The 27,807-nt window shown below is 33.8% G+C and overlaps 4 protein-coding genes across 5 annotated transcripts; all 4 read left to right on the top strand.

The window, feature by feature from the left end:
* Nucleotides 1–3,754: 3,754 nt before the first annotated feature.
* Nucleotides 3,755–4,567, top strand: LOC122592118. The gene has a single exon (XM_043764328.1). The coding sequence runs from the start codon at nucleotides 3,755–3,757 to the stop codon at nucleotides 4,565–4,567; it is 813 nt and encodes a 270-aa protein (XP_043620263.1).
* A 102-nt stretch (nucleotides 4,568–4,669) lies between these two features.
* Nucleotides 4,670–5,014, top strand: LOC122592117. The gene has a single exon (XM_043764327.1). The coding sequence runs from the start codon at nucleotides 4,670–4,672 to the stop codon at nucleotides 5,012–5,014; it is 345 nt and encodes a 114-aa protein (XP_043620262.1).
* A 7,875-nt stretch (nucleotides 5,015–12,889) lies between these two features.
* LOC122591309 (kinesin-like protein KIN-14I) lies at nucleotides 12,890–19,834 on the top strand. 2 transcript variants are annotated; one of them, XM_043763564.1, is made up of 19 exons: nucleotides 12,890–13,341; nucleotides 13,605–13,771; nucleotides 13,855–13,998; nucleotides 14,170–14,406; nucleotides 14,511–14,579; nucleotides 15,013–15,078; nucleotides 15,176–15,247; nucleotides 15,356–15,487; nucleotides 15,573–15,654; nucleotides 15,737–15,832; nucleotides 15,924–16,088; nucleotides 16,176–16,282; nucleotides 16,369–16,547; nucleotides 17,001–17,162; nucleotides 17,238–17,491; nucleotides 17,595–17,758; nucleotides 17,831–18,013; nucleotides 18,251–18,714; nucleotides 19,445–19,834. In XM_043763564.1, exons 1-19 carry the CDS (start codon nucleotides 13,224–13,226, stop codon nucleotides 19,581–19,583), a joined length of 3,000 nt encoding a protein of 999 aa, XP_043619499.1. In that variant the 5' UTR covers nucleotides 12,890–13,223; the 3' UTR covers nucleotides 19,584–19,834. The 2 variants fall into 2 exon arrangements, with proteins under 2 accessions (XP_043619499.1, XP_043619498.1); XM_043763563.1 differs by having other exon boundaries at nucleotides 12,895–13,341; nucleotides 19,442–19,834.
* Nucleotides 19,835–21,535: 1,701 nt separating this feature from the next.
* On the top strand, nucleotides 21,536–26,061 carry LOC122593324 (programmed cell death protein 2). Its single transcript, XM_043765719.1, has 10 exons — nucleotides 21,536–21,849; nucleotides 21,951–22,034; nucleotides 22,372–22,505; nucleotides 22,603–22,700; nucleotides 23,261–23,349; nucleotides 23,432–23,537; nucleotides 24,280–24,395; nucleotides 24,475–24,545; nucleotides 25,250–25,364; nucleotides 25,726–26,061. Exons 1-10 carry the CDS (start codon nucleotides 21,625–21,627, stop codon nucleotides 25,873–25,875), a joined length of 1,188 nt encoding a protein of 395 aa, XP_043621654.1. The 5' UTR covers nucleotides 21,536–21,624; the 3' UTR covers nucleotides 25,876–26,061.
* The last annotated feature ends 1,746 nt before the right edge of the window (nucleotides 26,062–27,807 follow it).

Raw genomic sequence — 27,807 nt, 5'->3', positions numbered from 1 at the left:
CTATAATTCTAGATGCTTAAAGAAAAAGTACATATGAGCTTTAAAGCCCATATTCATTTTGCCAATCTAATATAGAGCCCTACAAGCAAGTGATAAGTTTTCGATTCATCATTATTAATTATCAGTTTAACGTCTTCCATAATCCATAACAAATAGTCTTGCATCTTAAAAATCATAAGGTGATGTCAATACCATGTACATATCATTGGTCTAACTTTCTAAGTTTCTGAACAAAATAGAGATACATTCAATAATTTTCTCTCAAAATTCGTTAGTTGTTAAACCAAACTATAATCTTTGTAACATGATTCGACCCCATTAATATCACTAGGGATGTGCAAATGGCCCAACCCGCGAAAACTCGGCCCGGGCCACGACCCGCAAGTATATGAAAATCGGAACCGTGACCCGACCCGTGATGGGTCGGTTCGGTTCGGGTTCAGGCGGGTCACGGGTTTCCTTCACCTTTTTTCGGTTTTTGGCTTGACCCGCACAACCCGTGACCCAAAAATACAACTAAAGCTTGACCCGTGACCTGGCCCATTAGCCCTTTGGGCGGGTCGGTTCTGGGTTGGGTCACAGGTTTCTTTTTTTTTTTTCTCATCCCTACTCCACATATAGTCATATAATACTATCTTATAAAGCATTTTGTTTTTTTTTTTAAGAAAAGATGATTTGAAGCACCCAAAATACCCCTATTCTTTATTCACTAATTTAAACATCTTTACCTGAATATACTTATAATAACCTTAAATCTCAACCACTCATTTTTTTCTCTCCTCTCAAATCTCAACCCCTCGTTTTTTTTTCTCTCATTCATAAATTATTTTATTCCTCTAATTCATTCAAAATCTTTTATCTCAAAAACTGTATGTCGATAAATTATAAAAATTGTACGGGTGTTCTTAAAATTTCATGCTCTTTCATTAAAGATGTCATTTGATATATACTTTCGACGAATTTTTAAATCTGATGGCGGAATCTGTACGACTAAAGCATTTGGCTATCACACTCTATGATTTATCACCTCCTATGACCTATCAACTCACCATCTCACCGTTGCAACGCGCGGGCACTATGTCTCGTAGTGTCATACACAATCTAACATAGTAAAGTATCCATAGTTAAAAGGGACATATTTGTCAAACATTTCATAGTTGAAGGGGAATTGGTGCTTTTGTGGTTTTCCTTGTCGAAACGTGAAAGGAAACAAACATAGATTTCATCCTGCCTGCTTTAACTTACATTCTAACTCTAAATTCCTTACACAAAAAGATATAAAATGCTACGTGGCACTTTCATAACTGGAGGCATACGGTATGCTTCATAGACCCCATCTCAGATTATAACAGCTCCTGACTCCTGAATAGGGCCACCCTAGACGCTCTTCTGGGCCCTGTTTCTTCTAGGTTCGGCCCAAACCAGGTTTTCAAATATATTTTTCCGACGTTGTGGCTAAGCGCCGTTACAACTTGCAAAGTCACAAAGAAGAAGACACTTTTTTAAGAATACAACTTTTCAAATCTTTTTCATACGGAATTTCTTATACACATATCTATAACTATAATAATCTATCTATTTTATTCCTTTTGTTAATGTCTTACCCAAAAAATTTAAGGGCTTAGCATACGTACAATAGCTGTATGTATGCTTGGGTACAGCACAACTTAAAATCAGTGGCATTTTTAGATATATAAAAAAGTTAAGGTGCCAAAATATAATTATTTTAATTTTTTTTTGCCTTTGTTGTACGTAGTTTGGGTACAATTGGAAGTACCTATCATTTTCCCAAAATTTAAATATTAGAAATATCTACTTTTCAAACATTTAATTCTAGCAAACATTAATGGAATATCAAATAGTTATTATTTTTTAACGACAGATTATTCTAGTGCATATTTATAAATATGAAAAGTGAGACTCAAACTTATGTAAATATCCTCATGGTCAAAATATTTATCAACGGTTCATCAACCCATCTATTCTAAGAATCCCTTTTAATGGATTTGAAAAGATATACATTGTGCGGGTTTCATAATCATTTTTAATTTCAATCTTAACAATGCAAATAATACATCACTTTCTCAGATGCTTAAACCGAACCCATCTTAAATTAATCATTTGTTAAAAAAACATGTTATAATGTTTCAGATATTATATGAAAACATGTTTGAGAAAAAATAATTGAAAAAAAAAACGTAAAATATATTCTTTAAAACAAAATTATTTATTAAACACCGTTTTATAATTCATTGATATTTTTCTTTTTTTTTTTTTTCTTTTCAAAATGGTACATATAACAAATTGTGTAATCTTTTTCACTATTAAACCACCTACAACAATAGTTATAAAAATTCATCGGGTGTCATCAAATAAAAAGGTTAATTTGGTGCATTGCGTGAATATTATACTAATTTTATTTAGAATGAGAACTGGTTAAACAAGTGATAGTGTAGGTTTCTTTTGTTTATACTATCTTCGAAAAAGATTAGTCTTTTGCTTAATTCTAACTATTTAAGGGCCTAATTGGATGGCTCTTTGACCATTTTTAAACAATTTTCACATGTTATCTTAAGGTTTTTATTAGTTCGAACTTCAAATTCTTGTAAGAGCTTTAAAACTTGAGTCTATGCCATTTTGGTGGTGATTACAAAGAAAAATCACTAATACAAGAATGAGACAAATTAAGGTGATGATAAACAACAAAGAAAGATTGTACTTCCGAAAAGCTCTTATTGAGTCTATGCCATTTTGCAGAACACCTACGCATATTGGTGGTGATTACAAAGAAAAATCACTAATAGAAGTTTTAACAAAATGGAAGCTTATTGTTCAAAATTAAAACCTAAAATTTTCGAAAAGTTTTTATTGTAAATAGTTTGTAGACATAACATTTCTTATTTATTAATTATAGTTTTAAGGGAAATGACAATAACAGCTCTAAGGGTTATCATTAATATTTTATTACATGCATAAAAAGTAATACTTTATATGTAAAAAATCATCCCTTGAATTTTCGCATGACAAAGTATAAATTTTAATGCACCCAGATAACTTATACATGTCATTAACAAAAATCCATTATATTGCTTTCAAGGTTAAAGAAATCCTTTATTCAAATTTAATATCACTCCTAAAGTCCCCTCGACGTCATGAACTATCAATTGAATAACCTCTCATGTTCATACCAAACTCTTTTAAACATTAAAAAACAATCATTAAGTTTCCATTGATGTTTCATTAATGTAATTGTCTTTTACCATAATATAAACAATACAAAAATGGCAGTTGTATTGCTGGGCCTATATCGGCAGATTTGAAGGTTTTACTTTGATTAGCAGCTAAAATCCCGTTTTAAGTATGACGAGTACTTATCATTAGAAAGTAACGATAGATTAATCATTCTCACCTCCCGAGTTTGAACAAACCAACATGAACGTTGTAGATTAATATCAATTTCAACGATATAATATTAATTCAATTTATCATTAATCATTCTCACCTCCTATAAATAATCTTATATTCTTATCTCAGTGGTCACACCACGCGGTTCACCACTCCATTTTCGTTCCTTGTTTCTCGTGCAACGGCTAGTTAACGGCTAGCTTTGTATTTTTTTTAATACTTTATTACTTATATATACATACAACTCATAACACAAAACACACGCACTACAACTACAAATCAAACACACCACATTCACTTTCTCTTTCAAAAAACACACTACAATTCAAACATACACACACTAAAAAAAATGCAAAAACATATTGGTTCCACCACAATCATCGACGAACCGTTAGAATGGTCCGACGATAGTAGTTTAGAGGTGTTTGCGAACGCCATTGAGTCCGAAGAAGCCGAAAGTTCCACGGCGCGTTTACGGGCGAAACGTAAAGTCGTGAACCGTAACCGTTGGACTGCTTCAGAAAGGTTGCACCGCGACTACTTTTGTGAAGAACCGAAATACGACGATGATTTTTTTGACGATAGGTATCGTATGCCTAAAAGACATTTTCTAAAGATCGTGCATGATATTGAGTCGAGATACGCGTATTTTCAGGACTCGTATGATGCCCGGTTGGCCAAGAGTTCTACACCGATGCAGAAGTGCACATCTGCCATCCGGAAACTTGCAACCGGTAATCCTCCTGATGAGTACGATGAGTATTTAGAGATGGCCGGGAGAACATCACGTGAATGTCTTCAAATTTTTTGTGACGCTATCGTTGACACTTACAAGACCGAATATCTGCGTAAACCAACAACACATGATCTCCATCGTTTGTTTGAAGCACACAAAGAAAGGCATCACTTGCCTAGAATGATCGGTAGTCTAGATTGTACACATTTTGTTTGGAAGATGTGTCCAATGTGGAGGGGTCAATACAAAAGGGGTGATCATGAATACCCCATTATTATGTTGGAAGCAACGGCGTCTCAGGATTTATGGATATGGCACGCCTTTTTTGGTCCTCCGGGTGCTCTAAACGACATCAATGTGCTGCAACAATCTCCCTTGTTCCTCCCGAGCGTATGGGCACTGCTCCTTACGTTCCATTCAATGTAAATGGGCGTACTTATAGACGTGGCTACTATCTAGTCGATGGCATATATCTTACATGATCTACGTTTGTTAAAGCATACAAATACCCGACAGACGAGAGAAAAAATGTTCAAAACGGCACAAGAGGCGGCTCGCAAAGATATTGAACGGACATTTGGTGTTCTCAAAAGAAAATGGCATATCATTGATCGACCGTTTCGAAAACAGTCACTAGGAACAATTAGGAACTTGGTGTATGCGTGTGTGATTCTGCACAACACGATCATTCAGGATAGTGGTCGTGCGATTTGCCCAGTTCATATAGGAGATCCAGTTGTCCGCCCAAGTAGTCATCGGGACGCCTTACCGGAGATACAGGACGAGGAGACACATTTCCGTCTCCGGTATGATCTGACAGAGCATCTGGCGGGTCTAAACTTACCATACCTCCAGCCCAACGATGATGAATAGTAGTCGTATTTCTATTATTTATGTTATATCTTTTAAGTATTTTTAGTATGTTGTTTTTTTATTTGTTTTAATTCCAAGAATTATTTATGTAATGTTTAAGTATTTGAATATTTTTAGTTTAATGAAATTTGATGTTTAAATAAAATGAAAATTGTAAAATGAGTGGTGAAGTGAGTGGTCGGATGCCAATGAAATTTGGATGAGTGGTGAGTGAGTGGTGGAGTTGAGGTGACATACTGTGATTGGTTAGAAGTGAGTGGTGAGAAAAAGGATGAAAGGTGGGTTGCCAACCCTCTTATTATTTTGTGAATGAACTCCCTCATGTAGTACCACCCATGAGTGTATCATTGTAGTGTGATGCCATAGGTGGAACTACATGGAGTCTAGGGGCCCAGGCTACGGGTCCGCTAGATCCATATAGTGTAATTTTTTTTTGAAAAATGATGTATTATTTATTAGTTCCATGGGTCAAATACATATGGGATACCTGTCAACATAACTAATTCTAAATTTTTGAAAGATTATCCTAATAATAAAACTCATGAAGATGTTATGCAATTAAATGATAAACCAAAATTACCAAAGTGCCAAAAATTCTTGAAAATCATTAAAAATAACCAATAATATTAAAAAATCGTTAAAAATCATAACAATTTAGTCGGTTTCTTTATTTTACGTCGATATAAAGCTGGCCATAAAAAAATTGTGCTACCCGTCCCTCTCGATTAGTGATGCATGCGTGAGGATGCATGTGTGTGCGTCAGACCAAAATGAACTTTGTATAAAATATATATAAAAAGGTTATGGCATTTGTGAGCGTCCCATAACTTCTTCTCCTGTTCTCCATACGTATTTGTGTTCAAAGCTAGATATATTCGTAGTTGATTCTTTAGATGTGAAAAATGTTGGGGATATACAGTCAATAAAGAACAAAACCGGATATATTATTCAATCTCCGAAGGCGTGTGATCACTATCAGATTGAATCAATTCGGTGGTTCACCCCAAATTACTCAATCGGATACAATCAGAGATTAGAGAACTTTATGTATGTTTTGTGTTTGAGAGTGTGTGTGAAAACGAGAGAGAATTCGTATGTGCAGAATGAGAGAATGCCAGGCCCTTAACTGCCTTTATGGCAGTTAAATTCGACTTTACAAGAATGGCAAAATAAGTCCCTCAATTACCGAATGAAATATTGCACTGACAGGGGCTTTACAAGAATTGTCAGTGCTCGAACACAGCCAGGGACTCTGCCCCTTGGAACCCGCTCCCGGGGGCGCTGCCCCGGACTCCCGTCCCTTCGTCCCTAAGATCATCATAATAAATTCATATAAGCGTGCACTTCGCACCACCATACAATTACACTAAAATACCAACAAAAAAAAGAGGTAAATGGGTGGGAACTCCCGTCCAATGACTCATCATTCTCACATATGTATGAATCATAAGATATAATTATTTCTTCACTTACCTTTGACAAGATTTGAATATGCGACTTGCAATCTTCATTTATGTCCATTTGGTCACATGGTGGCGGTACCAGTTGATCTATAATCAATTAGTTAGATGTGAAAGTATGAATAAATGTATACATAAATGTGTGTGTATATTCATAGTAGTAAAAATACAATGTCTATAAAACTCTATATTTCAAGTACAATTTATATGATTTATTTAGTTTAAAGATAATTAGAGCTTCAAACTGATTCAATTTAATTTTTTAGTTAAATTATATGTTTGTTAGTATCATGTAAACTGCTCAGTGACCCCAGATTAAAAATTCTGGCTCCGTCACTACCGCTAATAGTTTTGACCCGATGGACTAGTCGGACATAGTTGTTGATATGGGTCTTAATGGTAATAGAGTATCAAGTAATCAATCGTCGAATGCGAGTATGCGACCTCATATACTAGACATGTGCCACTATCACAATGGGACATTTTTTTCTTTAGGGAATTTGTATATCCTCGTATTACAATGATGAATACATTTATCAATAAACTTGATAACACTCGAATAAAATAGGTCCATAGGCAATACATAGAGATTTTTGTTATATAAACTAGTGCTTTTGGATCAATCAAAATATATAAAACTCGCCGGTCAATGTTTGTATTTGTAGAAACGGTGTAACCGACATTTCCAACGATTTAAAAAATGGACATTTATTTTTATGATAATTAATAATAACAAGTTAAATAGCTATGCTTGTTGTATCACGAATAAAATATTACAGTGTGGGGGTGAAAACACCTTCTAAGCTAAAAGTCCTAAAACCTTTTTGACTTCTCATTGGATTCTCGATTTGACAAGGGACCAAACTAAACAAATAAAGTTATCAAACATATCATGAACCAAATGATGCTTCCTTGCCACTTTAAATCACTTTACTTTTATAAATTAAAAACAGTGCATAATTATATAAAAGTGTGGCTATAATATAGATATACAGGTTGAAATTGATGCTATAACACATCTAGACCGATATTGAGAAATATATATATAAGCAACATGTAGAATCGATAGATTCAAATGAGTTCAAAAGGCACGGATTCACATCGTAGACTCAATGATGTGCTACTCTTAACTGGCATGATTATGGTTAGAGAATACAAGAAAGATTATGAGTTGGAAAACAAGTAGTATTGGAGAAGAATGTAAACTTTCACACATAATTTACTGGTTGATATATTATAGATTATTGATTAATTACTAATATATTAGATTAAGATTTTGTTGAAGAATGGTGTTGGGAAGCTTTAATAAGTTTTTGGACATTAACACTTTTGGTTTGAAATATTCTTTCATTACAGCAAAACCTCAAAAGGCAACTCATTTAGCCACCGTCAAGTCTGTTAAAATATTTTTTGCCACCGTCAAGTGCTTACAAACGAGCACTAGAGGGAAAATGCTGCTTAATTTAATCATTAGTATAATATAATTATGTTCTAATTTGAAAAGGTGGACGTACAAAAGTTATTTAAGAAAGTCTTGTTACATACTCACCTTTTACTCCTTATTTTGTTAACGGTATTATTGACGGGCCACTAGCCAATCGGATCAATTTTACACCAGAAAAGGCCATTATAAGTGGAAAAAAAAAATCTATGACACAACATTAAATTCTAATTTTTATCACATGTAAGAGTTGCATCCATAATCTTTTTATTATTGAAATTACTAGACATCTCATCTCAATTACTTGAATTGAGGGTCATTGATGTTAAAAATATTAATAGAATTTTGGAGTTTAAAAAAAGATTGATGTGGCGAAAACATTCAAATCTTTTTTTCGAATCGTTTATCATCATCGTCTGTTTAATATTATACCAACAACTTAAACATAATGTAATCACAGACAAGCTATTCATATTCCAACAACATATTGTTTTAAAACTTGAATTATAACAACACTATACTGAAATCAAAGACCCCCTCCCCCCACCCCCAAAATAATAATAATAAATAAATAAATAAATAAATAATAAAAATAAAAATTTACAAAAGCGTCCTTCCAACGATAAAATGAATCCCCCCCCCCCCCCCGGTGCTAGTATACATAGCCAAAACGCATGACGCTGTTAGTGATATGAAAAGGGTTGGGAGACCATCATGTGTCACTAGCCAATGTTCCTTCTTTATAAGTTTTATTGCCCACACCTTTCATCCACAAGGGGTGTTGATCAGTTGGATTATTTGGGTTTCGGATTATTTGGTTTGGGTTATTCGGGTTTTGATGAATAATAAGTTCACCCGTAACCCAAACCGAATAAGTTTTGGGTTATTTGGGTATGGGTTGTTTGGGTCGGGTTTTGGGTAACCCAAATAAAAAATTATGTGGACCATGAAGCTTATTAAACTTAAAACACAAAGTTGACAAATTTTACTTCAATATAATTTTAATTTCAAAAACATTGAAAATCATACTTCGTAAAACTGTAAATTAACAAATTGTTTATATTTAAAGGTGTTTCAACAACTTTGATTATCTAATTTTTAATTTATTGCATTACAACATGGTTATATTAATCGATAAATAGTCATACATATGTAATATATATAAATTATAAACTATTAAAAATGATATAAACCATTTAATTAATTAAACAAATATTGACAATATATAACGTAACTATTATTTAACTAAACTATTGAAGTAAAATTTAATTAAGCTATTGGTATATGAAATTTTAATACAAGATATATATAGTATAACTATTATACTCGTAATATAGTAATGCTTTTGTATAACACTAACAAAAGGCAAAACGGTATGTTTGATTTTTGTCTTTCATAATACTTACAATACAAAAATAACCAACCAGGGAATCTGTAACACCCCAACAAGGCGGAATCATGGGGTATCACAAGAAAAGCACAACACGACATGGAAATTATGTAGAGTAAAACTAAATGCATAAAAGGATCAAGTAAATCCATACGAACCATTCAGTAGTGCAAGTAACCGGGTCACATCTAAGCATAAACCCCAAATCGGGAATAATGAAACACGGATCCAAGAAGTCCAAGTCCATATCCAATTCTAGCATAATCAAGCAATCAATCATCCAATACATCTTTAAGCTAACATGTTCACCTGAAAAGTGTACTAAAACGGGTCAACATAAAGTTGGTGAGTCCGTAGGGACAAGTAACAGGAAATAAGTGTGTCGGGATAACAACCGTTAACGATACACGAGGATTAGGATACCTAATCACGTTTACACAAATCAACACAAGTCAACGTTTACGTTTAATAATAACGATAACCGGCACGACTTACATGATGAACAATGCATAAAATACATTTCCTGGCATGACTTACATAATGAATAATGCATAGTAAACCGGCACGACTTACATGATGAACAATGCGTAAAAATACGTTTCTGGCACGACTTACATAATAAATAATGCGTAATAAACCGGCACGACTTACATATATTTCAAATGCGTAATATCACGACACGACTTACATATATTTCAAATGCGTAATATCAACGTTACGTTACAACTAAGCATTCATATTCAATATACCTGTTAAACAACATCGTTAACAATAAAATTATGCCACAAATCGTGGGCTTATCGTTATGCCACCAACATGGACTTAATCGTTATTACAATCACAAATCTATAATACGTTAAGGGGAAAAATGTTATCATGCGAGATCCTATGTCCCGATCCTTATCAAAACGTTTTCCATCAATCAATAACACAATGCACATACACTTCTTACGATTCTAATTTCAAGGAATCATTGATGCTTATATATAGGGTCACCCGCAGCCTTCCCACCACATCTCCTATTCGTTGAAAGTATAACCGTCTTTCATGTATGTACAACTACCCAAACCACAACCAGTATTCATAAACGGAAGCATAATTAACCGAGCAACAAGTCAATACGTTAATCAAACAATCAATCAATCGATTAAACAACAATAACAAGCATGTACACTTTTCAGCCCGAAACTCAATTGAGTAGGGAGAGTTTACGAAACTCACCTTGATCGACAAGACTCAAGTTAAGAATGATCACAAGCGTACAATATTCGTCACACGTTCACAACCTATAGTCATACATATATGCATATCAATACACGTTCATAATTTCATTCTTCGGGATTCGTTCGATCATGAGAATCAAAATGATGTTTGTTGGACGGATATGAGATTTGGGGGATGTTAGGAATTGACTATGACATGGATTAAACGAGTTAAAGACATAGAGAAAGAAAACGGGCAGCAACATGGGTAAGAATGGTTTGACTAAAAAGTCAAAAATTGACCAAGAACATCCAAACCCTAATTAGACACTTGAAACTGGTTTGTAATGCTTCAAAACTGAATTTTATGCTTTATTAGACATGAAATAACATCAATGAACATAACCCACTTCAAAAGTTTAACCCGTGACTCACAAAATCATCAAAACCCGTTTTTGACCTCATAAAACCCTAATTCGACCTAGACCTCGATTTGAAGAATGTCAAGACATGTTTTGAGCATAATTTGACATAATTAATGTGTATGAGACTAACCCATACTTTAAAAGTCGTTCCATAACTTCAATTAAGCCTCAAATCTGATTTTGACCTAAATTATCCAAGTTGCCAACCCTAAAATCGACCCATTAAGCTTTTGAACCAAAATTTGACTAAGCGTTGTTTAGGTTAGACTTGAAACATGATTATTAACATAAAATGGTAGATTTGAGATGAATTTTACTTACCAAAATTACCTTCAAATAGTGAAACCCGAATTTGAGCTAGATGGAAGAATTTCTTGGACTTTGACCTTCAAATCTTTGATATGTTGTTTAGAAGATCATGTTGATTATTATTCTAGTTTTAATCTTGCTTAAATTTCCATAAATATGATAGAAATCTAGAGAGAGATAGGTATGTTTGTGTGTGTTCATGGAAGAGAATTAGAGAGAGAAAGAAGGATAAGAAACGGAGGGTGAGAGGAAATAAAATCTGAGATAAAGGGGGTGTGGGAGGCAAATTTTAGATTCCAGTACTTAGACTAATACTCTATGAATTAGTTTCACTCTGTCTATTTAGACTAATACTTTACGAATTAGTCTCATTCTGTCTATTTAGACTATTACCCTGAGAATCACAAACACAAGTTATACACATGAATGAAGAATCCAAAAAGGAAAAGGCAGATGTTATATACATAATTAACGAAAGTCAATGGGTCCAACACCACGAGCGTTACAATTAACCACATAGTCAATGAAAGTCAAACATAGTCAAATAGGTCAAAATTCACGAATGTTACAGAATCATACATGGTAATTTATAAATAAAAGCATAAAGAGTGAGTCAACTATGTAATACTCGTATAAATATCATATAGAAAAAAAAGAAAAATTTTATATGTGTTATTCGGGTTAACCCAAATAAAATAAATTTCACCAATAACCCAAAGCATTTAAATTTATATGGGTTTAGTTAACCAAATAACGAACCCCAAACCCGAATAACCCAACCCATATAACCTAAATCCATTCGGGTTGAGTCGGGTTAATTGGGTATAGTTTTTTTCAACACCCCTAATCCACGTACACACATCTAATGGTGTAATAATGCACAAATATTATTCACTAAAACTGTATTTTTCTTATGTTGATGTATTAATTGCATTTTTACATGTGACCTTAAAACATTCACAATGTAAGTCTTAAGATCAATAGAAAGCCTTTTAACCGAAACCTATTACTGAAAAAACCTTTCAAGTGTATTATGCTTGAATGTAATAAGTCATTGAAACTATTTAAATATTTAAAAATAATATCAACTATAGAGGTGATAAGGTAAAAATCTTCACAAAAAAGTTAAAATGCAAAAAAGCTTTGCACCTTTATTGGAAAAAAAAAAATAATGAAAAATATATTACAGTAGAATAGTAGTGTTGAAGAATGCCGATTTATATATTACATTTAATTATAACTATAATTATATTTATTTGGCAATCTCAAGACTTAATTTTTTAAGAGAAAGAGAAAACGCTCTATTCTAATTATAAAAAGAAAAGTATTAAAACCTGATCACAATGTTAACATGTCAATCATTTATATATCAAGCTATATATCCAACTACCAGTTGACTTGACACTAAACATAAAATCTAAAACCTACAAATATTCAAAATCCAAAGAATTTAAATAAACATAAAAAATTTCGTTTCTAGGACGGCAGGACCGAACCACTAGGTTCGGAATAAGGCTCGCAAATAAAAATAAGCGGGTTTGTATTCAAAGTAAGATAAGAAAAAAATATATATAGATATTATTATTGCCACTTTCCTTTTTTACAAAAAAAAAAACAAAACATACTCTTGTAGCATCTTTGTGTAGTTGTGCGTATAAAGCACAGAGGAAGAGAGAGAGAGAGAGACAGCGAAAAAGGAAAATGGCGAATTGTGTATTGTTGTAACCTCTGTTTTAAAAAGCACGCATTCTTCACTGCCCCCACCATTTTCTCTCTATATCACTCTTTCTATCTCTATAATAATATACATTTACTTTTTATCACTCACACATGTTCTGTCTATAACTTCCTTTCCCCTTGGAGATTTTTATTTATATGTATAATAATATAAAATCAGAATGAATTAAGCAAGAATTTTGATTATAGATATAGCAATTGATGTGTATATGTATTGAGTATTTGAAAAGTGAAGGCGGTTAGTGATGGCAACTGATACTGCATTGTCGTTTTCGGTTGCTTCTGTTATGGAAGATGTTCTTCACCAACACGGTAATTTACCTCGTGATCTCGACTTGGATTCTCGTCGAGCCGAAGAAGCTGGTATGTATTTTTTTTTATATTTCTAACTGAATTCTGTTAGTTAGTCACTTTGTTGATATAATTGTTACCAATTTCTGTTATTTAGATGTAATTATCTATATATTGTTACTTTGTTAGTAATAAACTAATAATAATATGTTTAGGAAACAGAATATAGGTAAAATACTGCAGTAGTATTTTTTTTTTTTTTTAAATTAATTTTGTTACTGTTGTAATATTTACTGAATGAGTGATTAGGATTTGATATGGTTTTCGGATTGTAGCAACGAGAAGGTATGAAGCTGCGGGTTGGCTAAGAAAAACGATTGGAGTTGTTGGGGCAAGAGAATTGCCTGCACAGCCTTCTGAGGAGGAATTTAGGCTTGCTTTGAGAAGTGGACTGATTCTGTGTTACGCGATCAATAAGGTTGAACCAGGAGCTGTGTCTAAGGTTTGTATATAATATGAATCTTTTTTATATGTATATCATTTTGTGATAGCTTGATGTTGTACTGAGGTTGATTGTTTTTTCAGGTGGTTGAAAGTCCATGTGATTCGGGCGTTGTGCCTGATGGAGCAGCTTTATCCGTTTTCCAGTGTTTTGAAAATGTCAGAAATTTTTTGGTAGCTGTTGGGCAAATGGGACTGCCTACCTTTGAGCCATCTGATTTGGAACAAGTAGGTGTTCTTTTCAGTGAACTATGTACGAGATAAGTTAGATTTTGATGAATTTCTGTTTGTTTTACCATGAAGGGAGTTTATTTTTCCATGGTATATATGATTAGAGAAATATGATGGGTACAGTTTATGTTCATGATGGTTTCAATATTCAACATTTTGAATTTTCAGGGAGGCAAGTCATCAAGAATTGTCAATTGTGTTCTAGCGCTAAAATCCTTTAGTGAGTGGAAACAAACAGGTGGTAACGGGGTTTGTAAGTTTGGTGGAAATGTGAAACCGTTCACATCTGGCAAGAACTTCCTACGCAAAAATTCAGAACCGTTCAAAACCTCCTTACCGAGAAATATTTCGATGAATGAATCACCAATGAATGCGCAGTTAAGCGAGGCTGAGAATAACAAAATGGTTTCTAACCTAATCTTGCAGTCTCTCCTTTCTCTCATTTTTTTTTATATACGGATTAATAGTTAGATGGACACTCTTGATACTTGATGTTTACTTCTATGCAGCCTAGTTCATCCTTAAATAAGCTTGTTCGTGAAGTTCTATCAGATAAGAAACCGGACGAAGTTCCCATTGTAAGTGTTATTTCGAGCTAAGGAAGTTAGTTTGTCACCACAATATCTGGTTCTAGAAAGATTCTCTCTAGTTGTAGGCTTCTTCTCTCTTATGTCTTTCAAGATTCTTGTATTGAAGTTATGTTTAAGGAACCAATGGGCCAGAATGATCAGTTTATGTACCATATTTGTTCTTGTCTCTTGATAGCATGGCCTAAGGTTAACAGTTTGGCAACTATTACATATCAAATACATACAGCTATAGAAGTACATATACTTTCATTTGGTTATGCGTGAATGTAATAAAACATTTCTACTTTCGTTTTTAGATACATAATTTTCCTTGATGTCTACTAACGTCACACATCACCACAGTTATCTTAATTCTTTGTTATTACAAAACAATCGCATATTCAAGAATACTCATTTTAGTCATACTTTTCTGCTAATGCAGCTCGTAGAATCCGTGCTAAGTAAGGTCATGGAAGAGTTTGAACATCGCATTGCTAATCTTGAACTGGTAAGCTTGTTATATATAGTATTGGAAGTCCAAGGATTAATACCAAGCTATCTCACGAACCTACTTGCTTGCCATTTTGTATATTCTTGATCGATAGAAAAATGCAGCTGCTAAAGATACCCCTACTGAAAACAGGACTCATGTAAACCAAACTTTTGATGATATGAAGGTGGGTTATTTGTTTGTTTAGAAAAGAATGGAGGCTATAATCTTCACTTGTGGTTTAAATATTGACTTTTGATTCTCTTTTTTACCCATTATTTCTATAATATTCAAGATGGAAGCCAAAAAATTCACACCTTTAAAGAAAGATCAGAACTTACATATGAACTCTATCTCGGATGAAGAAAAGAAAAGTAGACATCTGAAATATCAAATGGCTTTTGGTATACAAGAAAGAGATATCAAGGTATGATATATTCTGAAGCCCATTCCATCATCTTTACTCGACATTTTTAATTCTTGACATCCTATTTTACTTCATTGTTTTATAGAAACTGAAACAAACTATCTCTACCACAAAAGCTGGGATGCAGTTCATGCAAATGAAATTCCATGAAGAAATTCAGAATCTCGGTAGAATTTCAATCTTCATCACAAAAGGAAAAAGGTGTGCGTTTGTCTTCATTTTGAAACCTTGTTGTGGATGTTGTTTTAGGTCTGCACATTCATGGTCTCGCCAGTGCTGCTTCGGGATATCATAGAGTTCTTGAGGAAAACCGAAAGCTATATAATCAGGTCCAAGATCTTAAAGGTAACATTGCTAGCTCCCTGAAAGTCTAATGACGTAGTTGTAAGTTCATTGAGGCAGTCTTTAAAAGAAGTGATATACATCCTTCAAATAGGAAATATTAGAGTTTATTGTCGGGTGAGACCCGGAAGATTGGACTCCAAGAGTGTCGTGGATAACATCGAAGAAGGAACGATTACCATTGACGCCCCAGCAAAGTATGGAAAAGGATGCAGATCATTCTCTTTTAACAAAGTATTTGGTCCCTCGGCAACCCAAGGTCGGTAGATCTGCTCTGGGCATCCAACACATTACATTATTAGAAACCATGTCTTGATTATTTGCAATATGCGTATGTGTTCTGCAGCGGAGGTTTTTGCAGATACTCGACCTCTCATTCGCTCTGTTCTTGATGGCTATAATGTATGTATATTTGCATATGGTCAAACTGGATCCGGGAAAACACATACAATGGTAAGGTACATTGACAATACCTTATATATCAAGATGTGTCACAACAAATTTCTAAAATATTTCTCTTTGACTTGTTATTCGTCCAGACAGGACCAAAGGATCTTACAGAGAACAGTCGAGGAGTTAATTATAGGGCATTAAGTGACTTGTTTCTTCTCGCAGAACAGAGGAAAGATACCCTTCAATATGATGTCTCTGTTCAAATGATTGAGATTTATAATGAGCAAGTTCGGGATCTGCTTGTTACCGAGGGTTTAAACAAAAGATATCCTTTTCTTTTTTACTTTACAGTTACAACTTTGCAACTATGGCATATATATTGAACTAGCTGCTGCAATCTGATAGTTGTAGTTTTTAAGGTTTCTTGTTATTGTAAATACTTGCATATTTAGCAATTACAGTTAAAAGTCTAGATCTATTAAATATAATATGTGAAAGAGAACTGTAAACATTGAAATATGAGGATCTTCTATTAATCTTTACTGCGAGTCAAGAGTGAGATTTAAAGATAAGTCCTTACGGTGAAAATGGTATGAAGGATTCTGGTGCTGACACATGTCTATTGTACCATTTTTGACACTTTGATAAGCTACAAACTGTTCAGTCTGAATATAATTGAAAGCATCTAACCACTAACATGTCATAAGCTGATGTGGCATGGCCTTATATTTCTAACAGAGTGATACTGTCCTTGTTAGATTTCTTAACCTGATATTACATTAGAAATTCGTAACAATTCTCAGAATGGATTCAATGTTCCAGATGCTAGCCTGGTTCATGTTGCATCAATGTATGATGTTATTGATTTAATGAACCTTGGGCAACGAAATCGTGTTGTCGGTGCAACTGCTCTCAATGATCGTAGCAGTCGCTCCCACAGGTCTGATAATTTCTTGTTAGGATGTCATTCAATAATTTCTATTTGTCTAATATTTATATTTTCCATCTATTGCAGTTGTTTGACTGTACATGTCCGAGGGAGAGATCTAACATCTGGAGCTGTTCTCCGTGGTTGTATGCATTTGGTTGATCTAGCAGGGAGTGAAAGGGTGGACAAATCTGAAGCGACTGGAGACAGATTGAAAGAGGCACAGCATATCAACAAATCTCTTTCAGCATTAGGAGATGTGATTTCATCTCTTGCCCAAAAGAATTCACACGTGCCTTACAGAAACAGCAAACTTACTCAGCTACTTCAAGATTCACTTGGTAAAACAAAAGGACACTTATGAAGTTTCAGCCCTTTTAATGTTTATTCCCCTTTGCTTCCAATTTTAATTTTACACTTGTGTTGTGGATGTATTATTATTAGGAGGGCAGGCAAAGACACTGATGTTTGTTCACATAAGCCCAGAACTGAATGCTGTTGGAGAAACACTTAGCACACTTAAGTTTGCTGAGCGGGTTGCAACTGTCGAACTAGGTGCAGCGCAAGTACATAAAGATAGTTCAGATGTAAAAGACCTCAAGGAACAGGTAACCTCACATAATATATGAAAGTAGATCTTTGTTCTGTTTTCAAATTGAAAACCATATTTCATATTTCAGATTGCCAATCTCAAGGCGGCTCTGGCAAAGAAAGAAGAGGACCAAGAGGGCATACAACATAAAGTATCCGGAAGTCCAGGTTGCAAGCTACCATCCCGTTCCCCTCATAACTTACATTGCACAGATTCCTACCCTGAGCCAAAGAGTCACAAGAAACCCAGGGCAGATGTAGGCAATACTGAGGTAATCCATAATTTCAATCAATTAGAGTTGTAAATTTAGCTTCAAGGGTTAAATGGGCTAATGGAAACAAACGATTTGCATAATTGCTCTATGCAAGATCTTAGAGGTTGCAAACTTATCCATCTGCACATAAATGGGTAAAATTTTAAATAGTTAACTAAACAAATGAATGAGTCAAACAAGTGATCTCTACTTTACTTTGTTTCTTTTCATTGAAATTGACCCTTTGTATTTCAGATAGGAAAAAAATCTAGGTTAAGGCAGAAGACACAAAGCTTTGATTTAGATGAATTATTAGCAAATTCACCCCCATGGCCTCCCGTAAGCAGTCCTGGCGAAACGTATCTAGAGGAAGATAGAGACATGAACTCTGGTAACTGGGTTGATAAGGTAATGGTAAACAAGCAAGATCTTGCACGCTGCTGGGAAGCAGAAAATGCTGTGATTTCTGATACATTTTACCAAAAGTATGTCCTGGATTCTTCCAAATTATATTCGGAACAGACCTATACCACATTTGAAGGTGGAAATGGCTATGACATTGCGACTACTGATGGTGTGGATGAACTTGATGCTGCCACTAGCGACTCATCTGAACCTGATCTGCTTTGGCAATTCAATCAATCTAAACTTCCGACAATGTCAAGACTTAACAACTCGAATGCAAAGGTAGCAAAGACAACAAAGACCCCAGATCAAAGGTATTACTAGTAACCTTGACCTTGTGTAATACATTTAGGTGGCAACTGGCAACAATGGACAGGTTGGGTGGGTTGGGTAATGGGTCAAACTGGTATTTTGGTACAGGTCAAGTTCGATTAAACCAGAACACTTTTTGCCAAAAAAAATGGCAGTCTATGTAGATGATTTGGTTGTCATATAGAATTGCAAACAAAATTTTAATACTCATCCAATCTTTTTAATCAAATTATCTTGGCTTTTGCATTGAAAATTCGCATTGGATCACTTACGACCGGTTTGAGTTGTTTGGCCTTAAGCTAATTATTTATTTGTCCAAGTGAACTTCTTAAAGATTAATCATTATTCGAATATTCCCATTTGTAAATAAATAGGTCAAAATTGCAACCTACAAACAAATTTTATAGGAGTTATTGACTTCATCATGATTGATTTTTGCCATTACAAAATGTTTAGCTAAAAGGGAACAGGTTAAATGGGTCAAATGAGTTGAAAATTACCCCCAAGTCCATTTTTAATGCAAACAATGTCTTGAAAATAATTGTCAAAAATGTTTAAGCAGGTCAATGCAAACCAGCCCACACCATTTTGACAAGTACTAGAAAATGACCCACCCGTTTTGTCCTAACCTTGTTTTAACCTGCTACAGCACCCATCCCTCTTGCCACCTTGTATCTATATGTTATCATTCAGTTTCTATATCACATATATATGGTTGGAAAATTACAGTAGCAGATCAACAATTCCGAGACTTGGGCTTTCACCTTCTCAGAAAGTAACCAATCTTAGTAGCCACCCTCAGGCTCCACAGCGAGGTGGGAGGCTTGTAACTGCTGTTGAAATGAAGAAGAGAAATGGGAACAGGAAGTAGCAGTGAAGGATAACATTCCTTGGTTTTTTATTTTATTTTATTTTTTTACATTTTTTCCACATAGAGAGTGAGTGAGTGATGAGAGGGCTTACATACAAGTTAAATGTTGATTATTATTATTTTTTTATATATTTTTGGTTTCATGAAATGTGAGATACATGTAAATGCCGAAACAATACTAGTTGTTTGTATCTGTTTGCTACTGAGGTCATCTTGACCAAAAAAAAGAAGAGAAAAGCCTATATTATTCATGGCATGACATACTTTGGTTGTCACTGTTCGCACAGATACTTCAATTCTATGTCAAACATTAAACACTGACGACCAGGGATGAAACCGTTAGCAATTTTTAATTGCTCAGGAAATCCTACAACACACATAATCTGGACACAAGGTTAAATGGACCAGCCATTTAAAATTCTAATATTTTCTTATCTCAATGAATTATTGTGTGAATAAATTAGTTGGTTATGTTAAAAAATGTATAGTTTGTTTTTGTAGATTAACTCTATTGCTTTTTATGATTTATGGTTCGAATCGATATACATATACCCCTAACCGGTTAATTATATTCCGATTTGAGGTCTATGAACTTACCTCTACTTGATGGCCATAAAAATTAAAAAGGTCCAGATCTATCATCAAAGAGCCATAAGCATGTACGGTCTCTTCTTTCAACATGAAACATAGCACCATGAAGACGACGTGGTATTTATCATGGTTGCAATCTTTATTTTTCATTATGTGGGCGCAGCTATATAGGGGCGGGGAGGGGCGCCGGACCCCCCGAAATTTTTTTCGCGATATAGGGGTATATGGTTTTCGTTTAGAAAATTTTCGATATCCTCTGTTTCGACCTCCGTTTAAAAAAAAAAAGTGTTAGGGAAAAAAAATATCTAGATCTCTACCCCTACTGAAAATTTTCAAGTTTTGCCACTTTTATCTCGTTTATTCTAAAAACAAATTTGAGTTTATTAACATTGTATTCTCACATATCTAACACGGAAACACTAGTGATAGATACTCAGACAACTATAACTATAATAATACAGTATATATTTTTTTCAAAGGAAAGATATCAATAAAATTTTGCTTTTAAAAACATTGTACATCATATATTAAAGAATTGTAATTTGAATATATATGATATTTGAGGAGTTTAGGAGACATATGACATTTGCCTTTAAAAAAATACAAAAATATAACATGTCTAGTTAAGGATCAAAATTTAAGTGGCATAAGACTATCTCCAATGAAACCATTATATTAGTGCATTTCGGATGCCGGTATGCCCTCACGTTATACCTAATATGCTACCGAGTTTGTTTGATCAAGGTGTTATGCTAGTAGAGCCACAAGTTTTAAAGAATTTTACTTAAGCCTATGTGTGTATTTATATTTTTTTAAAAATGATATATTCAATTGAAATTATACTAAAAAGTCTCATAAAGCCACTAGATAATGATTTTAACATATGTCATCCATCATCTTGTGATTAGAAAAATGAGGGCTATTATGTTTAAAAGATTTATCATTTTTGATATTTTATCATAATGGTTTTGTTAACTTAGTATAGATGATGATGATGACATGTGAAAAATGAGTTACGATATGTTAGCTTAGAGGGCAAAAAATGTTAAATATATCGATTTGTTATAACAATTTGCTAATATATTGTCGACTTTCTTTTACTGGCACTAGAGATATATTGTTTTTAACGGTCAACTACCCACTTTATAGGTTAAACTTCATCCGAAATAATCCAATGAGTAAAAGCTACTAGCAATTGACCCAAATACGACAACAAATTAAAGGTAAAACATGTACAACAGTACATTGTTATACTCTATAACAATGTAAAACATGTGTGGTGGATTATTGTCAAAATATGTAAAAGGGCCGAAAACATAAAATTTGTGAAACAATAGAACTAAATTTGTAACTTATACTTCAATTTAATCAGTTGCCAAAACCCTAAACCCCTTTTCTTCCCCCAAAACCTCTACCTGCTCTGTGAGAAATAATATACCCACCCATAATAATGTCAAAAGAACTAGTAATCCGTAATGAACATGAAAACCCGTTAGCTAAATTCACCGACATCCAAATTGACGATGAAGAATTTGATGACGAAGATGATGACGATGAAGATGAAGAAGAAGATGAACAAGAACAACCCCCCGTTACGTTAGGCTTCGTCGAAAAACCAGAACACGAATGGTCCCTTTTTCGACAGCTGTTTCCGAGCAAAGCTGGAGGAACCCCTGTTTGTATTTCTTTCCATACTCACATTTTCAAATTTTATAATTATTTAATATAGCTGATGACATCATTTTTTTTTTGTGAAATTTGTTGTTGATGATTTAGGCTTGGTTGGATCCAATTAACTTACCTTTGGGTGACTCGTGTTTGTGCGAAATATGTGGCGAGCCTCTTCGGTTCTTGCTTCAGGTATTTCAAAAGATTCCGATTATATTGAAGTTTAAAATTATGGGCTGAAGTACTTTATACACAAAATGTTATAGGATTTCTTATTGTATTTTTGCTGTCATGGAAAGTATTTAAGCTGTTGAATGTGTTTGAATGGTATAACTGTTAGGGTTCAGTTATCCGATAATGATTGTCAAATGTTTTATATGGGTGACTTGCGGTTAATGAAACAAATCGGGGTATTAGAATGCATATGTTTGATGGCTCACTGTGATTAATGACTAGTATTTTGTAGGAATTGGGGTAAAGACACAAGACTTAATATCACAATAGTCTTATTTATCGTTTTATTCTGTAGGCTTATGCACCTCTCACAGATAAGGATTCCGCGTTTCATAGGACCTTATTTGTATTCATGTGCCCATCAATGTCATGCCTTCGACAAGACCAACACGAGCAATGGAAACACCACCCAGAAAAAAGATCTCGGAGGTATTGATGTCTTCTATTGTTGTTTTCCCATTTCTTGGTATTTTAATATTTGTTTTCTTGTCCATTTTTTCATACTTCTCTTTTATTATTTGACAAGTATTAAGGTCTTTCGTTGTCAACTCCCCCGCAACAATCAGTTTTACTCCAGTGAAGCTCCTAAGTACAATGGCACCGACAAGCCTTTAGGAGCAGCAGGTACGAAAGTTTTGTTTCATTACTTTTTTTTAGAGGAGTCAAAATGAGTAGGTGGCAAATGAGTGGGTGGCAAATGAGTTAGAACATGTAACTTTTGGAATGGGTGAGAATGGGCCTTGTCAGAGTGGGTTGTCCCGAATTACCTTTGTTCAAATTTTGTTCTTTTTTAGTTATTAGCGTCAACTAGGATTTTGAGAGTTTTACTATCTCAACATAGCTTAATTATATGATTTAACAACGTATGAGATTTAAAATTCCTCTTCGTGGTACTTTCAACCCACTCGGCTCATTTGACCTGTTGACACTTAACTCAGGTAATTATATCTGATATTACTAACTCAACTTATTACGGATAATAACCCAAATTCACCTGTTTATAGTTCAGTGGAGAGGGATTATCACAACTTCCTTCTTTTAAATATTTAGTTGAGGGATTACTATAGCCTTGCCTATATTATACAAATACTCAAATTGGCTGATAGAATTTCCTCTCTGAGAGCCATTAAGTGTGCTTTGAACTTTGCTTGTTACGACCTTAGCTCAAAAACATGTTTTTGTAGCTCCGCTTTGTGGCTGGTGTGGTACGTGGAAAGGAGATAAAGTTTGTGGTAACTGTAAAAAAGCACGTTACTGTTCCAAGAGGCACCAGGTAGTTATTTAAGTGCTAATTGCTGTTACGGTTTGCTGTTTTTTTGAATCATTCATTCCTTGATTTCCTTTTTTCTATGCAGGCAATTCATTGGAGTTCAGCTCATAAAAGCGTGTGTAGAAGTATAGACCTTACGCTCCCTTCATCCAATTCTGTTTCTACCAACTCTTCTGAGGATCTACCAAAGGGTTAGTGTACTTTTCCTTTAGGGTTGACTTCTGAATTTCTGATATACGTGATCTTGATCCTTTTGGTATTTGGTTAGGATTTGTGGGCTTTGCATTACTATAAGTGCTTATAATGGTTTCCTCAAATAATGCATCTTCTATTCCATTCTAATTTTAACACTCTTTTCTGAGATATCCTTTGAAAGTTGCAGATACAATTTCTTGAGAAGTTCAATGTTAAACATACTTATACTCCCAGAACAATTTACTCTAAAATTGATGCATTTAACTTAGATTGACTATATTTCTTTGTTGATGGTTAATTTGAGCATCTACATTAACCTGACTAAAAAAAGGTTGTAATGCTTATAGGATGGGAGTTAGCGGTAGCAATTCCGAATCACTTACATATGAAATACTCGATTGTATTAGGATCAAAATCAAAATAGATTACTAGATTAAAAGGAAACTGGTCAAACAGGTTAAAAGATGTTAAAGTTTCCTTTCAATGTAAACAACGTTGTTAATCGTTCTGTTCAAATTTAGATTATTGATTGCAAAATATTATTTTGTATCGTAAATGATGGCTTGACTTTAAAATAGTAAAAAGAAAAATATGTTTGCGACCTAAATCAACCCAGCATGGTCAGGTTTGACTTGTACCAGGAAAAACTTTTTTCAACTGAACCTGTGTTGACCTTGTACTCAATCCACCTACCCAAACTATATAATGAGCTGAGCTATATGTTTTTATTGTAAACAGCTGCTAGCAATGTTACCTGGCCAGAATATGAGATAGTCAATGAAGATGAATCTGATTTTGACATGGAAATATCTAAAAGTGATGCATATGGAAAGGCATTACCTACTCAAAATGAGGTATATATTTCTCCTTGGAATTGCTCTGATGGGCAAATATGAATTAATCCTAACAAACTTTTAACCTTGTTCATTTAAGGATGAAGGTGATGCAAAGAGTTGGGCATATTTTCGCAAAAGAACGGCCCGTGCTCCAGATCAAGTGTTAAGGTGAGTATTTAACCTTTTTGGCTTATATTGGACATATGAAATAACTCTCAAAATTCTATGTTTCATGTGTTCATATGGACCAAAAAGGTGTTTTTAGTATAGAGTTGGTGATGCTCATTGTGAAACAAAACAAGTATATATGTAGTATTTTGACTATAGAGAATACACCAAAGATTTTCGCTTTTCAGACATTGTACTTTTCTAAGCCTGGACACTTAACAGAAGTTCTGCTAGTAGATTAAGAAAATAATCATTCTAGCGAATTATGACATAATAGGTGGCAAAATTTTAAGATCACACGATCATATATTTTAAATAATTGATTACATATGTTTCAGGCATTGAAGATACACTTTGGGCAACATTTGGCACTTAGGCATTGAATAAATAGGTTGAAACTTCCACTCCATATAACAATGCGCTATGAAATACTTTTCTTAAGAGTTTAAGTTTCTTTGTAGACAACTTAGAGCGTCAATTATGATTAAAACAAATAGTTCAAATTTCCAGATTACAAGATCATATATATTAAATAATTGATTACAGATATTTCGGGCATTGAAAATACAGTATGGGTGACACTTGCCACTTCCACTCCATGTTACAGTGCACTATGAAACTACTTCAGTTTGAGCTTAAGATTATAAAGTAACAGTTGAGATCTCTTATGCAGAATTATCCCTTTTACTTTGTTAATGTTGCAGGTATTCTAGGTATGAAACTGCTAAGCCTTTGTGGCCCATGTTGAGTGGCCGGCCATCAAATGTTGATATACCTAAATGCACTTCCTGTGGCGGCCACCGAGTTTTTGAATTCCAGGTACTGCACTTGATTTCTATTATTTACTTCACATATTGCCTTTTACTAGAGTTGGTAACTCGACTCATTCACATATCGAATGGGCTGGGTTCGATTTTATCTCAAACTGGTCAAATAAAAGTTAAGGTAAAATGGGAACTGGTCAATGATATAAACTAGTTGCGGGAACTGGTAAATCGTCCAGGGTTAGCTATCTATGAAAGTACCCAAAAGAATATAAAAAACAAGGTTGCGGGTAAATACGACTTGGTTTGACCAGCATGAAAATACATTTTGGCTCTTCGTCCAATTCGCTCTAACTTTTTCTGCCATAGTTGATCTCTTAACACTTTCTTATATTTAGCATATATGGCTTATGCAGATTTTGCCACAGTTGCTTTACTACTTTGATGTTAAAAATGATTCTAATTCTCTTGATTGGGCAACTATTGTCGTGTATACGTGTGAGGCGTCTTGTAATGGAGGTTTGGCATATAAAGAAGAATTTGCTTGGGTTCAACACCCTGTCTAATCAAGATGACTCTTTTTTTGTTTAACTTATGCTTCTAATGTGATCATATATAACTCTACTATATATATATTTCAATTATTGCGTTCGTGTTGTAGGTTTTATTGTTCATCTATACATATATTTCAGTTTTCATATCTTTGACGAGTGAAATATTGATATATAATATATCATGTTACTGGTGACTTACCTCTCTTATCTTTCTTTTAGTTGTGTTTCAAGTCATATGGTTAGTAGGTCAAACATTTGCATTTACTGTATTCACGTGTTTTGTTGTACCCATTCACTGAACACAGCAGCCAAGTTCAGCCTTTCAATACACCTATGTTTATGGTACTCGCATTTATCTTTGAATAGATTTGACAATACTTGCGTTATGTTTAGTTGCGGAATTTTTTATTTTTTTTCCAGAAAATTTTTCAAAGAAAATGGGTAAAATAGTAAACCAGATCAAATTTGTGTATTTAAATAAAAAAAAAACACACAAAAGACACCAATTTTCAATTATATAACTAGAAATTAGAAAACAATCTTTGGTTTTTTTTGTTTTTTTCATTTGTTTTTTGGAACGACAAAGATTTTATCTATACTATATTATAAAGTAAAAAGTTTATGTCTAATATTTTAAGTTTCAACATTTACTTCCCCAAAATGTCTTTTTTATCAATTCTATATTACCAAACACTCTTTTTTTCTTCTCAAATTTCAACTAATCATCTTTTTTCTCTCTCCTTCATAAATCATTTATTTCTCCAATTCATTCAAAATCTTTTATCTCACAAACCGTTCATCGATAAATTATAAAAATTATATGGATGTTCTTAAATTTTCATGCTCTTTTATTAGAGATATCATTCGATATATTTTTGACGACTCTTAAAATCCGAGGGCCGCAACGTACGGGTACCTACTCTCGTTAATCTAAAAGACCATCTAACTGGATATTAGAGTTCGATACAACAAGAACAAATCTAAAATACACCCATAACACATTTAAACCCAACCAATCTTTGCTTGTTGTATATGTCTAATTTTTAACTTTAATCGCCTCACTTCTTATACTTTCAATCCTTGGTTTCTACTAACCCCCATCATCCACCATCGGCGAATTCAACAACAGTCAACGGCCGATCCCTATCCCCCAATTCACCACCATTTTCAGAATTTTTGCAATTTTTTAACGCATTTTGAGAATGATTGTTTTCAGAAATGAAAACGCCCCTTTCATCTTTTAAAAAATTTATAGATACCAATTTATGAAAGTCTTCTCGCAACTAAATGCGACCTAACTATTTATCTCTAGACGTGCTCTTATATTGCATTCCAAAATTGGAAACAGTTAATATTCTATTTAGAAATTGATTTCTTGATTCATAGTGCACTTGTTACTATTTATGTCTGCTCAAATAGCATCACGAATTATTTTCCCTACAAATTTTTTGACATGACTTGCGTTTGTTTTATTTTTTTAGCTAAACCTTTTTGTATGGTTATTGATTTAGACTTTTAACTAAATGGCTTTGATGTCTTTTCTATACACACATTGAAGACACACACCAAAAAAATATAAAAAATACAAAACAAAACCCACACACATTTTTTTTTAAATTGAAAAGTTTTGTGGGGAAAGTGGTCTAAGCAAATAGAGTACTTGAAAACAATGACTACTTTAACATCAAAATGTTGTGTTCAAAGGTCGATTGTATGGTATGGAGGTAGGAACCACATCCAAAAACGTTATGGGTGCATAGCAGGAATATTCTCTGATTTTTTTTTAACTAGTAGACAACTAATATTTATAGGTATCTAACTATATAAAGTAGCGCCACAATACACTTGTATCCTTTCTGCCGCTAGTCACCATCGACCAATTTGCTTTCTTAGAAATTATCTCATAGGTTGCTTTATTCGTGTTTAAGGAACAGAACCAATCAT

This window comes from Erigeron canadensis, chromosome 3 (genome assembly GCF_010389155.1).
Source record: "Erigeron canadensis isolate Cc75 chromosome 3, C_canadensis_v1, whole genome shotgun sequence".
In the NCBI taxonomy this organism is placed as follows: domain Eukaryota; kingdom Viridiplantae; phylum Streptophyta; class Magnoliopsida; order Asterales; family Asteraceae; genus Erigeron; species Erigeron canadensis.
The sequence above is the reverse complement of the archived record's forward strand: the minus strand, read 5'-3'. Positions and strand labels throughout refer to the sequence as shown.